At 35.7% G+C, this 12,422-nt stretch overlaps 2 protein-coding genes across 4 annotated transcripts; one reads left to right on the top strand and one right to left on the bottom strand.

Annotated features, from left to right (window-relative positions):
- Positions 1-5,154: 5,154 nt before the first annotated feature.
- Positions 5,155-10,414, top strand: LOC107827250 (uncharacterized). 3 transcript variants are annotated; one of them, XM_075225019.1, is made up of 3 exons: positions 5,248-6,054; positions 8,925-9,099; positions 9,977-10,414. In XM_075225019.1, the coding sequence occupies exons 2-3, from the start codon at positions 8,990-8,992 to the stop codon at positions 10,215-10,217; spliced, it is 351 nt and encodes a 116-aa protein (XP_075081120.1). In that variant the 5' UTR covers positions 5,248-6,054; positions 8,925-8,989; the 3' UTR covers positions 10,218-10,414. The 3 variants fall into 3 exon arrangements, 2 of the variants coding, with proteins under 2 accessions (XP_075081120.1, XP_016509834.1); XR_012696512.1 differs by lacking the exon at positions 8,925-9,099 and having other exon boundaries at positions 5,155-6,054; XM_016654348.2 differs by lacking the exon at positions 5,248-6,054 and having other exon boundaries at positions 8,584-9,099.
- Positions 10,415-11,197: 783 nt separating this feature from the next.
- On the bottom strand, positions 11,198-11,790 carry LOC107827245 (uncharacterized protein At5g64816). Its single transcript, XM_075224190.1, has 2 exons — positions 11,470-11,790; positions 11,198-11,278 (listed from the first exon to the last, which is right to left on the bottom strand). Exons 1-2 carry the CDS (start codon positions 11,788-11,790, stop codon positions 11,198-11,200), a joined length of 402 nt encoding a protein of 133 aa, XP_075080291.1.
- Positions 11,791-12,422: the final 632 nt, after the last annotated feature.

Below are 12,422 nucleotides of genomic sequence, written 5' to 3'. Positions count from 1 at the left end.
TTTGGAGGCATATGTTAATGACAGAGGGACCCACAACTTTCCAGTATTTCTGATAAAAAAAGGGTAGATCCCATCAGGTCCCAGTACTTTAAACGGTTTGAATGAGAAAATTGCTTTAGTGACTTCACACGGCATTAAGGGGTTGTCAAGACTTTTTAGGTCAATTTTTTTATAGCTAGTAGGGTCATGAAGGATACTAATCCAATTGGTGGAAGTGTGTAAAGTGTTGAAGGAGTTTTGAAAGTGATTCTTTGTGTGATAAAATTTCGGATGGATCATTGATCCAATTGCTAGCATCATTTTTGAAGAAGATAATTTTATTTTTTCTTTTGTTGTTAGAGGCCATGATATGGTGGAATCCAGTATTGGAATCGCCTTCTTGTAACCATAAAATACGGGACCTTAGTTTCCAATAATCATTCTATATTTTTAGGAAATTGTTGTACTCAATTTGTAAGGAATTTTCTAATTGTTATAGGAAGGTGCTTGTATAATAGTGACTGGAATTTTGTATTCTTTTTAATCTGGCTAAAATTCTTTTTTTTTTTTGAATAAGTCTCCAAAAGTTTCATCCTTCCAAACTTTAATATTATTAAGAAAAGAGTTTGTCGAGGTTAAATAGTTAGACTCAGTCCAACTAATTTTTACTAGATTAATAAAGTGGGGGTGTCTACACCAGTATGTTTCAAGCCTAAAAGGTTTAGGAAGTGAGATATTAGGTCTAGTGATTATTTCAAGGAGCAACGGGTTGTGGTCGGAGTGGGTTTTTGGGAGGTGAGTGACTGAAGCATTTGGAAAACAACTAATCCACTCATTATTAGCTAGAATTTTATCAAGCCTTTCCGTTATTAAGCCCTTCTTTGATTTTCTTCGATTAGTCCACGTATATTTACAACCTTTAAATCCTAGATCAATCAGGTCACATTTGTTGATACAGTTATGTATTTAGAACGGTTTCTATTCACTAGATTACCACCTAATTTTTCTGATGAATCTAGAACATCGTTAAAGTCTTCTCCTACTAGCCAAGGCCCGTGATAATTAGCATTCATATTAATAAGGTTATTTCACATTTGATTTCTAATATTAATATTAGTACTAGCATAAATAGAGGTGAATAACCAAGTTTTTCGAGTAGGGATTACCTTAATTGTTGCACTGATTTCTTGATTCATACGCCCAAAACTATGGATATTGACCATATAGTGATCCCACAGAATAACCATGCCATCATATTGCCCTTCTGCGGGAATCTCTATCATATCAGAGAATCCAAAGGGGTTAATGAGAGACATGTGGTTGTCCATCCTAGTTTCCAACATAGTGATCATGCATGGGTGATGCATGTCGACCATTTCCCTTAGGTTTAGCCTAAAGGTGTCATTATTTCCACCATGTACATTCCAGATGATGAAGGAGATTGGCATGTTCAGTTGATTGTCCAGTTGTGAAGATCTCCATTCTCCAGTACTCTTGGTGCATGGACGGGGTTCCGCCTTTGAAAGGGAACTAGAATCATTGCATGTTGCCCTACTGATGGATCTGCTGAGGGCCTTATGTCCATGGTGCACTTGTAGAGTGTCACTAGACAATTGAGCACTTGCCTCTATTCTTGCATCTCCGTGAAGATGAATACCTTTATCTCGTCGAGATTTGAATCTTCTATCACTAGTTCTGGTAGTAAGTTAATAGGTGGTTCCAGTGCCTCCTCTATCATTTCCTCTTGATTTGGTGGGTTTGCTTGAGTTTGAGGTTGTGTTGGATTTTGATGGGGGTGGCAGCAGTTGCATGGGGTGGTTGAGCTTGGGTTGCATGTACATTCCAAGGGGTAAAGATTGGGTTGATGCTTGTCACTATTTCTGGTGTGAAAAGGGGTAGATCCATCACTAGATGGGTGTTCTGAATTGGGACAAAGTGAGGTGGTAGGTTCCATTCTCCCATCATCATTTGAGTGATGTTGGGAGTTGAGTTTGAAGCCACTGGGTGTAGAATGTTGTTCACCCAGACGTGATTCATGAAATTATTCATGGATAGGCGAATGCCCTCCGAGATCGGTTGAGCTAGATAATGGGAGTTTTGTAGAATTATCACTGTCTCCCTTCCATTCAACATTATGTTGAAGGATAGGGCATGTCCTATTATCCCTAGTTCTACCCAAGATAGTGGTTGATGGTGCTGGTAGTGGGGGTCCGATGAAGATCGCAGGGATATTTTGCATTTGAGGGTTGGGTGGAGCTTGATTTGCCATGTTTTGGAGTCTGTTGAGTCGGAGTATATGAATGAGACTGTGACGTATCCTTTGTGATAGAGGAATCCTTGGCTTTATCTGGATAGGTTAGAGAACTTATAGGGTGAGTTGTGGAGTTCTTGGATTTAAAAGAGATTGCAGTATCTATTGCAATGATAGGAGATTTTGTTTGCATGTTGTTTGGTAGGGATAATGTGTGATTTTTATTTGTGAAATTGGTAGATTGGGCTGGGGATACGTGTCCCATGTTATTGGCCATTTGTGCCATGAGTGTTTGAGGGGCGGACAAGTAGGATTTGTCATTAGAGGCATGCAATATATTATTAGTAGTAGTTTTAGAGTCGTTGATGTTATAGGCATAATTAGGAGGGGGTTACTGACGTTCTTGGAGGGTTTAAGTGAAATTGATATGGGGTGTCCTCCATTAGGGTAGACATTTGTCCATTAGTAGTGGTATTATTTTATAAATCATTATTAATATTTAATTTATCAATTATTTTATCTGTTGGCTGGTTTATGGTTTTATCCAAAACCATGTCCTCTTCCATCAGGATTGAAAAGTGGTTTTTTGTTTGTAACTTAGTTTCGTGTTTTTGTTGGTCTTCAGTGTTATGAATTTTTTCAGTCATATTCATATCTAGATAGGGGCTTTTAGTGCATGTTTTATAACTAAGTGTTTGAGAGCTGAGGAATTTACCTGTGTTGGCGTCAAATATATTTACATTTATACCTACCTGCCTTGCTTGATTATTTTGGGATTTCCTTCTTCATGCTTTTTTTCCTACCTTTGGAGAACGTGACATTCTTCCATTCTTCATTGGTTTTATGAGTCTGCTCCTGCATGCTGTACTCTTGTTGATTTCCTTCTTTTTCATATAAGACCTGGGTTGTTGTTTGTTGTTTGGATATGGTGCATTAAGTTACTGAGTGACCCAAGTATCCACAGTTTAGGCATAGTAGCTTGTCGCACTCGTACAAGATTTCTTGGTTATGTGATCCTATCCACACTTTGGATTTGACTGCTTTATTCAATGGCAGTTTCACACAGAGCCTTGCATAACGGCCTCGCAGGGCAGTGGATATGCAAGCATCCACTGCCTACTTTTTCCAAGATTTTTTTGTCATAAAATTCAGTTGGAAGTTGTGAAAGCCGTACCCAAACTGTTGTATAGGATTGTTTGGCTTTTGATGGGACAAAGTTTGGCTTCCAACGTTGAACTGATAAGAAATGTCCAAAGATGAACCATGGACCATTTTGCAGTGCATTAATCATATTTTCCTCTTTGTTAAATTTAATTGTGAAGTAATCTTCACCAAGATCAATCAGAGGAAAGTTCTCTGTTGGTTTCCAGATATCTGTCAGTTTTCTTTTGAGTATTTGATGGGAATTTTTTTCCCCTGAAGTTGGATTATTACAGAGTATCTCCAAGGATAGTAAATACGCTGTTTGTCTTTCCCAGTTATTGGAAATGTGTATTCATCCTTTTTGTTTTCTTGAAATGTTTCTCCTTCCTCCTCGTTTGTATCAACTGCCATAGGCAGTAAATGTGGGGGTGACTGGAATATGGAGAGATTCCTTTCATTTTCATTGGACAAAAGTTTTTCTTTGAAAGAAGTATTTTGGTTGGTTTGGAATAAGTTAATGTCGGGGGGTTTTGGTGGAAGGTCTTCTAGTTCACTATAATCATCCATTTGTATTCCCAGAATTGGATATAGTTCTAATTTTCTGCAGGTAGGGATATTTCTAGAGTGAAGGCAGAGGGATATTTCTAAAGTGAAACAGCAAACTTTGTCAAAAATAGACTTGGAGGAGAGTAACTGCAAATTACCCATCATCATATATTTCCAACATTTAGATTTCACTTCAAAGAACTCTTATATATGTAAACCCTCTAGTAGAGATAACATTCTTAGTAATTACTTGTAATCGATAAAACTTAAATCGAACTTTTTATTCTTTTATTCTGAGTCTTTTGCTAAATACTTTTCCAAAAAGGTGTATTTAATAAACTGCAATATTCTGGAGTTAGACGTGAAACTGCAAATCAAAATACCAAGGTTCATGTATGATGTGAGCAAGATTTTGTTTTAATCTTTATCAACATTTAGTCAATTACCTCTTGATTTTGTACAATTAAAGTTGATTTTCCATAGCATATATATTAATTTACATTAGAAATACCATATCAACTAAACTTTTATAGGTGAAAAGTATAATTTTATTGTTATTATAGATAAGGAGACGATCCACATTCCAAATATTAGTTGGGAATTCGTTACGTTAGGAAACAGACTAGACTTATAGAATAACATCTCTACTCATTTCCTAATATTCAATATGATACTTGTGCTAATTAATGCTCAAGATTAAGTTAGATTTTGTTGATAATTAGTTTAGCTAGATCGGTACCTAGAAATCCCAATCTTAACTTTGACAATTATGTTTTAAAGACATCCCTAACAAAAAAGCATATCATTGGTATCTAAAGGCGTGGCTTAATTTGCGGAGGCAAACATTAGATGATTTTTTTTAATCTAAGTTTTGATGTATGCAAACTGGCTCGGAAATCACCGTAATGAAAAAAGGCATACCGTAAGACACTTTCGCTCGTCTTCATTTCAAGGAAGAATTGGACCAAATTAAATACCTTAATGGATATGATCCTTTCAAATATTTGTTGGTAAGAGGAAGTTACGAAGAACATGTTTGGCTTAGGAAAAGAAGATGATCCACACTCCTAATAAAAGTTCAACTGAATTCTCAACTTATAATTAGTTAAATAAAATTTGTGAATGAAAGGACTAGATAATATATATATATATATATATATATATATATATATATATATATATAAAGCTGAAAATTGGCCAGGTGATATGGCACCTTCCAATGCCCAGCAATTGTATTTATCTTTTTTCTCCATTTTTTGACAATTTTGCATTTTTCCCCCTATTTTTACGTTTCTCTTATTTTGTATAAGAAACCTAACTGTTGTTTGTTTATTTCTTTCTCCCAACAGTTGCTTAATAATGACAGGCCCCTTCTCTTCTAACTCCCTAATCACAGTTGCCTCTGTTGACTGGAAAAAAAATGCCTCCCTCTTTTCTCTTACTTTTCCATCTCTTTCACTCTCATCCTTTCCGACAGGTAAAATCTCCTTTCATGTGATTATGTAGTTTAATTTTTGTTGTGGCTTTCGAGTATTTTAATAACTTTATTTGTCATTCCTTTTTCCTTTGTCAAGAGATCTAAAAGGGATTCCTTTGAGTCATTTTTCTCACATTCTATGACTCTGAAAAATTCTTTGATAAATTCATGATAATTTAGCGAATTAGGAGATCGATGCAGGTTTGATATTATTTTCCTTTTCATCGTTCATTCGATAGGTATTCTTGTATCCATTTTTTTTTTCTCTATATTTGTATCAAAATTTCCAACTTTGAACTTTTTTGACTGGTCAAAATAAATCATCTCTTCTTTATGGTTTTGAATCCGCCGTAAAATAACAGCGTAGGCAGTTGATGGACTAACCATTGACCGAATCCAGAAGATGTTTTCGAGAGGGCTATTTGCTGTTTCTCAACACCTGCAATAAATTTCTTTTAGAGGATGATGTATCCTAAGTGAAACAACAAAAGTCACAAAGGTACTTTCAAAGCCCATAAGGAATAGAGTGCTTTGCTTTCGTGATGCAAATACGAAGTCTACATTAGGCTAGAAGGACGGATCATGTTATGGCAGGGTGAACAATCATATACGAAGATGGGGTAATGTGATGCGACTATTGAGGGGTTGAAACAACTCGGTAAGAAGGTTAAAGAAAAGGCCATTCACTCTTTTCTCTGCCTTCATTTAATGTCTTTTCCAGTTGTTTCATTCAAAATTTATCCTACTTTTCCTACCACACCTACTTCGAAACTCATTTATACATGTGATTTGTTTACACGGGAGAAGTATCTACAATGTTTGTAGGAATACATGAAAATGAGACAATATAAACATAATTTATTTTTGTGAATGTAATGCATATAGATGCATTAATTTAAATGATATTTGTTGTTTTAATATTTCATACATGTTTTATTGTTCTTCTATTGAGTGTGATATTACTATACCTTTTCTTTTTTTTTTTGGTCAAAACTCATTGACTGACATAAAAAAAATACAAAATGGTATTTGTTTTGTTTATTTCATATACAAGGTATGTACCCTCCAAAAACAATACTTCAATACACAAGTTTTAAAATTTGTGATGCAAGCAGTGGCAAGAGGATGTACTCTCCCTAATGATTTTTTTGTTGCTAATCAGGAAGTGTATTTCATCTATATAATTTTTCATCTTCGTAATCATTATACAACTAATAATAATTTAAATATTTTTATGTACGTTATTAGTAATTTTAAGATGAATTTTATGTAATTTCAGTGTTAATCTCTTTTCTTATTATTAATACTCCTTGAATCTGTCTTAACTCGATATAACTTAAATAAATTTCATTAGTAATATATGATTAACTACAAATTATAGAGAAGCATATGTTCTAACTAAATTAAAATTACGAATCAACTCAAATATATTTTATTTATATAAGTGTATTCTTTTCATTATAAAGAGATAACATCTAAATCCATATAAGCATACTAATCTTTTTATATATTTGCTTGCATTAATTCTTTTATGATCGTGCGAAGCGCGGGCAAATTACCTAGTTTTTCGCTAAAGCTTAATCATACGTACTACCAAGAATTGTTATAGAGTTGTCTGAGTTTGACATCATTGTACTCAACGACATTCTTCTATTGTTCTTTTTATAAAAACACTATTTAAGGCATGTTACTTTCCTTATAAAATGACACACTACGATATTGACATTTTTTTTTCCTTTTTTTTAACCTCTCAAGAATAGTAGTATCAGTTTGATCGGGGCATTTGCATCTATACCTGTCTTTTGGGTCACGCTTTAACTTGTACCCGTTTTGCAAAAAAAATTACAAGCGTATCCACTTTTTCGCGTAACTTCAGCATACGAGCCTGAAGTAGCAAAGGCAATCACGCAAAACTTCAGCATTCTAGTTGACGGACCGGAAGTAACCAAAACTGCTAAACCAAGTGTGCTGAAGTTTTTGTTTGTAATTGTTGAACTTAAGCATTCTAGTAGCTGAAGTTTTGTTCTCTATTTGCTGAAGTTTTTGTTTGTAATTGCTGAATTTAAGCATTCTAGTAGCTGAACTTTTGTTCTCTATTTGCTGAACTTCAGCATGTTTTAGCTGAAATTTTTCACGTAAACTTAGTGTTGGCTGAAGTTTTTGTTTGTAATTGCTGAACTTAAGCATTCTAGTAGCTGAAGTTTTGTTCTCTATTTGCTGAACTTAGCATGTTTTAGCTGAAATTTTGTTCTATATTTGCTAAACTTCAACATGTTTTATGCTCTCATGTAATTGATTTTTTGTACAGATAATAAGTTTATCATAAGTAGAATTAGTAACTTAAAAAACTAGATAAATGATTTAGCACAACAGGTTAAAATGCATTGATACAAAGTTGAATCTAACAAGTTACTATCATCTTCTTCAAAACTTACTTTAGAAAGTTGTTTATAATTTATTTTTAAATAATCTGATAAACATACTTATGGCAATCATTCCCATGAACTGAAGTTTCATAGCAGCACCAACAACAGCGGAAGAAGAAGGAGGAGGAGGAGGAGGAGGAGGAGGAGGAGGAGGACTGAAGTTGTTTAAAAAGTGGGTACAAGTTAAAACTTTTTAAAAAAAATGAGTATAGGTTAAATGGAGACGACCAAATAAGGCGCCCCGTGTAATTTTTACAGTTTGATCTCAAGTTGAGTTTGAATCTTTTGCGGATCTTGTTCTTTTCTTTTCCCCCTAAAATGAAAAATAGGAAATTTTTAATTAATTCACCGAACAGAAGTGAATGAATTTCTATATTAACATAATTTTCTGTTTTCTTTGGTTAAAGTAAGGCATCACAAATCTAATCTCAAGCTTTAGAAAGTCTACAAGAAAAGTCTCTTAATTAGTCTACGATATCTGCTTCTGCAAATACACATCTTAATTTTTTAATTGATCACCATGATTTGAACTCATGCATAAGAATTCTAGAGGTGACCTCTTGACCATCCAACTAGTTTAAGGGCAACATACAGAAGTGGTCGATCGGCGGAAAATAAATATACTCGCTAGTCAAATACTGTATAAAATATGTATATTATATGAATATAATACACATATATATAAAGAAAAATATATTTTGTAGGCTATTATTTTTTAGAGCGGCTAAAAATATATATTTCTCTTAACTTTTTTGCAAAAAACGTGTGTAGAAAAAATAAATTAAATAAGTAGAAAGAAAAACTGTTTGCTATTTTTGCTGCTCTTCTCGTTTGGGAGCTATTGACAAATGTGCGAACGTGAGTACTAATCCATGTATGAACCCCTCATTTTCCTTTCTTGTAGAATCTCCATTACTTCCACACACCTAATTACCTACAAAAACTCCATATCTCCATTAAGATAATAACCACTTCACCTTCAAAAAGTTTCATCTTTTCCAAATTAGGGAAACAATTTAATAAAACATGGAATTATTTAGAAAACTAATTGTAGTTACTCTTTTTTGTCTTATCATATTTTCCTTTGGAATTATTCACACAGCTAGTGATGCTGCTCATTATCAGAATAATGTCAAAGACAAACAAAAAGATCAATCTCCCACACAAATGCTAGAAGAAGCCTATTCTATGTTGGTTACATCTTCTTGGCGTTCTTGGGATATGGTTAAGTCTTATATCAATCAACTCCAGCTTAAGTATTTTCCTCCAAATGTAGAGTAAGTTCTATTGTCCATTTCTCTTTCTTTCTTTTCTTTGGTATATTTGAATGATTTAGTTGTTCTTTTGTGGTTACATTGGAGCAACGGTAAAGTCATTCTCGTGTAACCTATAGGTCATGGGTTTGAGCCATGAAACCGGCCTCTGATGCTTGCATTAGGGTAGGTTGCCTACGTTACACCTATTGGAGTGTGGTCGTTCCCCGAACCCTATATGAATACGAAATACTTTGTGCACCAAACTGCCCTTTTTAGTTGTTCTTTTACGGTACGTGGTAGTTCTCTATATTTTGCAGGACCAATAGGTTTGTGAACGTTATTGATCATTTTATGCAACAAGTTTAGGGAAGGATTAAACCAACCCTGTTTAGAAAGTACAATAGAGAACCTGAAATATGATGCGAACAATCAGTCAAATCCCTAGATACTCCGATTTCTTATATTGATACATGCATGTTTCATCTTCTGTGGTATACTTAGTTCCATTGGACGACTATAATTGTAGTTGGTGAACCTAATGTTTAGGAAGAATGCATCATGCTTTACTCTCAAGATTTGTTCACTAGTCATGTACCTCAGCCTGTCGGGTTCATCTTAATCTTTTACTTTCGATACGGTACATAAATTTATGCGTAAAAACTGACAAAAAAGTGCAACAAATAGTAAGTCTGATCCCATAATTTTAAAAATATAATAGGTTCAACACTAAACACCTTCAAGGATGAATGTATAGAGTTGAAATTTTGGATCCGCCTCTGGTAACTCTACCTTGACGGGGTTGTACTCTTTTTCTGTTCCTTTTTTCATGGTACGACGCCAAAGTAGTTATTTTGAAAATGAGTTGAGAAGCTAATCTTTTTGAAATAAAAATGGACAGTTTTAGGAGCAGGGATGATGGCAAGGCTAATGGAGGTGCTGGAGAGAGGATGAAGGAGGCTACTCAGAAGAGTTTTGAAAAGAGCAAAGAGACAGTGGAAGAAACCGCGAAATTGGCTGCTGAGATGATGGAGCAGAAAGTGCAGAAAACAGCTGAGAAAGTGAAGGATACTGAATCTGGAGGACACAAAACAGCTGAGAAAATAATGGATACTGTCTCTTCTGGACATGATGAGCTCTAAAAATTATATGTACCAAGAAAACAGAGAAAAACCTAGCTTTTCCTCCTTTCACTTCTGTAGTGTAATATCTTTACTCTTTTTTTTCTTTCTATATCTTTTATAGCATCATAAGTTTGTCAATTTGTCTACAATTCAATTTTGATTACTGTAAAAGTTCACAAGAATTAGGGATAACTGATTGGACTTTGCTTATTGAATTATGAAGCAAGCATCGTAATCGTACCGCTATAAAACAATCCATAGGAAGCGGAGCACCCTCTACGTATTGCCCATTCGCCATCCTTGGTGAGTCCGGTTTTCTGTGCTACGTTATTCTTAGATCCAGCGAAATCATTGGTATTGGTTTCAAAGTCCACCAGCTGTCTAGAAAGCTGATTGTCGACTTGAATGTTCACACTCTCCAACTCTTTTATCAATCCGGGGCAATACGAGTGGCATAAGCTATTTCTTATAAACAGGCTTTCGAGAAGAAATTGGAGGACTGCCGATTGATTGACCCCGGAAGTAAAGAATGGCGGTTCGCCGAGCTCTTATTCGCCCCCGGCGGACTTGTACCTGACCAGGGATGGACGTAAACTCGTAAGCTACCAAAGGTAGGGATAATCGTCCAGGTGTTATTGTGAAAGAAAAAAGGCGCCCCGCCACAGCAGACGGGTTGCTTCCTCTGTCGTCGCCGGGGAGGTCTTGGCGAGGAGACGCGATAGGGGAAGTTTTTGTTCATTCATCAATGCTGGCCCAGTCGAGGCTCGTTCATGCCCAATCCCGATGGGCCTTCGATTTGCCCCTACTCTAGCTCTATAATCCACCCGTCTTCCCCAGTCCCAATAACCTATATCCTAATCCAAACATCCCAGAATCCTTTCGGAACTCCAAAGAGGTGGTGTTCATTTTGCACATATGGTTTCTCTTGTATTAAAGTTAACAATTGCTCGAATTTGATATCGAGAAACCCAGAAATAAACTACATCAACACTTTGATATTACAATGGCTGAAAGTCCATCAAAATAACACCATAACTGGCCATATCTGAACTATAGGTACAAGCTGACAAACCATTGATCTAAAAGTGAGATAAGTTGTAACAAAGTTGAGAAGACATGCAAAAAAGAAAACATACCATTTGACCCAAGCTTGAGAATGGTGCCTCAACAAGTTTGGCAAAGAAATCATCATGTAAAAACAGGTACAGTATCAAGAAGAGAAATAAGAGGAAAGCTTGAGGCATTCACTTTGACATCTCCTGAGGCAGACGTCATTCCAGTTTGGGACTTGATGCTGGTTAACACAGACAGTGCGAGCACAGGCATCGGAGCAAGCATCAAGTTCTGATACGCCACATACGGTAACGCAAGTGTCGGGGATTGGATCCTTGGAAAATGCACCCACCTTCTTCAACATCCTCTTTGATGTACAGACTCTCTCGCACACGAAAATATCATCAGTACTCTTCTCCCTGCCCCTTGCACTCTTGATTCTCTGCTCCTCGGCATGATTTCTCCTAATTCTGTAAGCTTGACCAGCTACAATGGCAGGAATAGCAGCCCCCAACAAGGACCACCATACCTCAACCATCAGGGCTAGGGCTGTGAAATTGTTCGCCTTCTTACTCCCTGCTTTGTGGTTACACAATTGTTTGAATACAATGCTTAATCAAATCAACATTATAATGAATGAGTCCTGAGTGAGAAGAATACAAGGCTGAGATTCATGACAACAAATGTTCGTTGTTTAGTTTATCTGCAAGGTTCAGCTGATTGTATAAGCATTATCTGGTATGATTCTGTCAATAGCTAAGGGATAGAGCATAAATAGCACAGAATACATCTTATAAGTGGGGTGTCAATGTCATCTTCATTTAGAGTGATAACGAACGCCACAACAATTTATCTCAAAGTATATCCGTGTCAATTAACCACAATTGCATCACTAGATTGAATCAAGGAATCAAAACAGGAAAAGGAAACCATTTCAAATTGGAGATACTATCTCCATCTTTTCCTATTGTTGTATCTCCGAACACAGATAAAAAAAAAAGGATTATGAAGCAGGAATAAGTTTCAAGTCCATCGTTAATAGCTCGTCGATGAAATCACTCACCTACCATTCATCCCTCAAAGAAAGGAAAAGATCTTTCTTCACTCAACATGCTAATCCTCCCCCCCCAAAAAAAAAAACCCCCAACCCCCCAAAAAAAAAGCTCGAAA

Source organism: Nicotiana tabacum, chromosome 11 (genome assembly GCF_000715075.1).
Source record: "Nicotiana tabacum cultivar K326 chromosome 11, ASM71507v2, whole genome shotgun sequence".
NCBI classification, from domain to species: domain Eukaryota; kingdom Viridiplantae; phylum Streptophyta; class Magnoliopsida; order Solanales; family Solanaceae; genus Nicotiana; species Nicotiana tabacum.
This window is presented reverse-complemented; position numbering and strand designations above follow the sequence as displayed.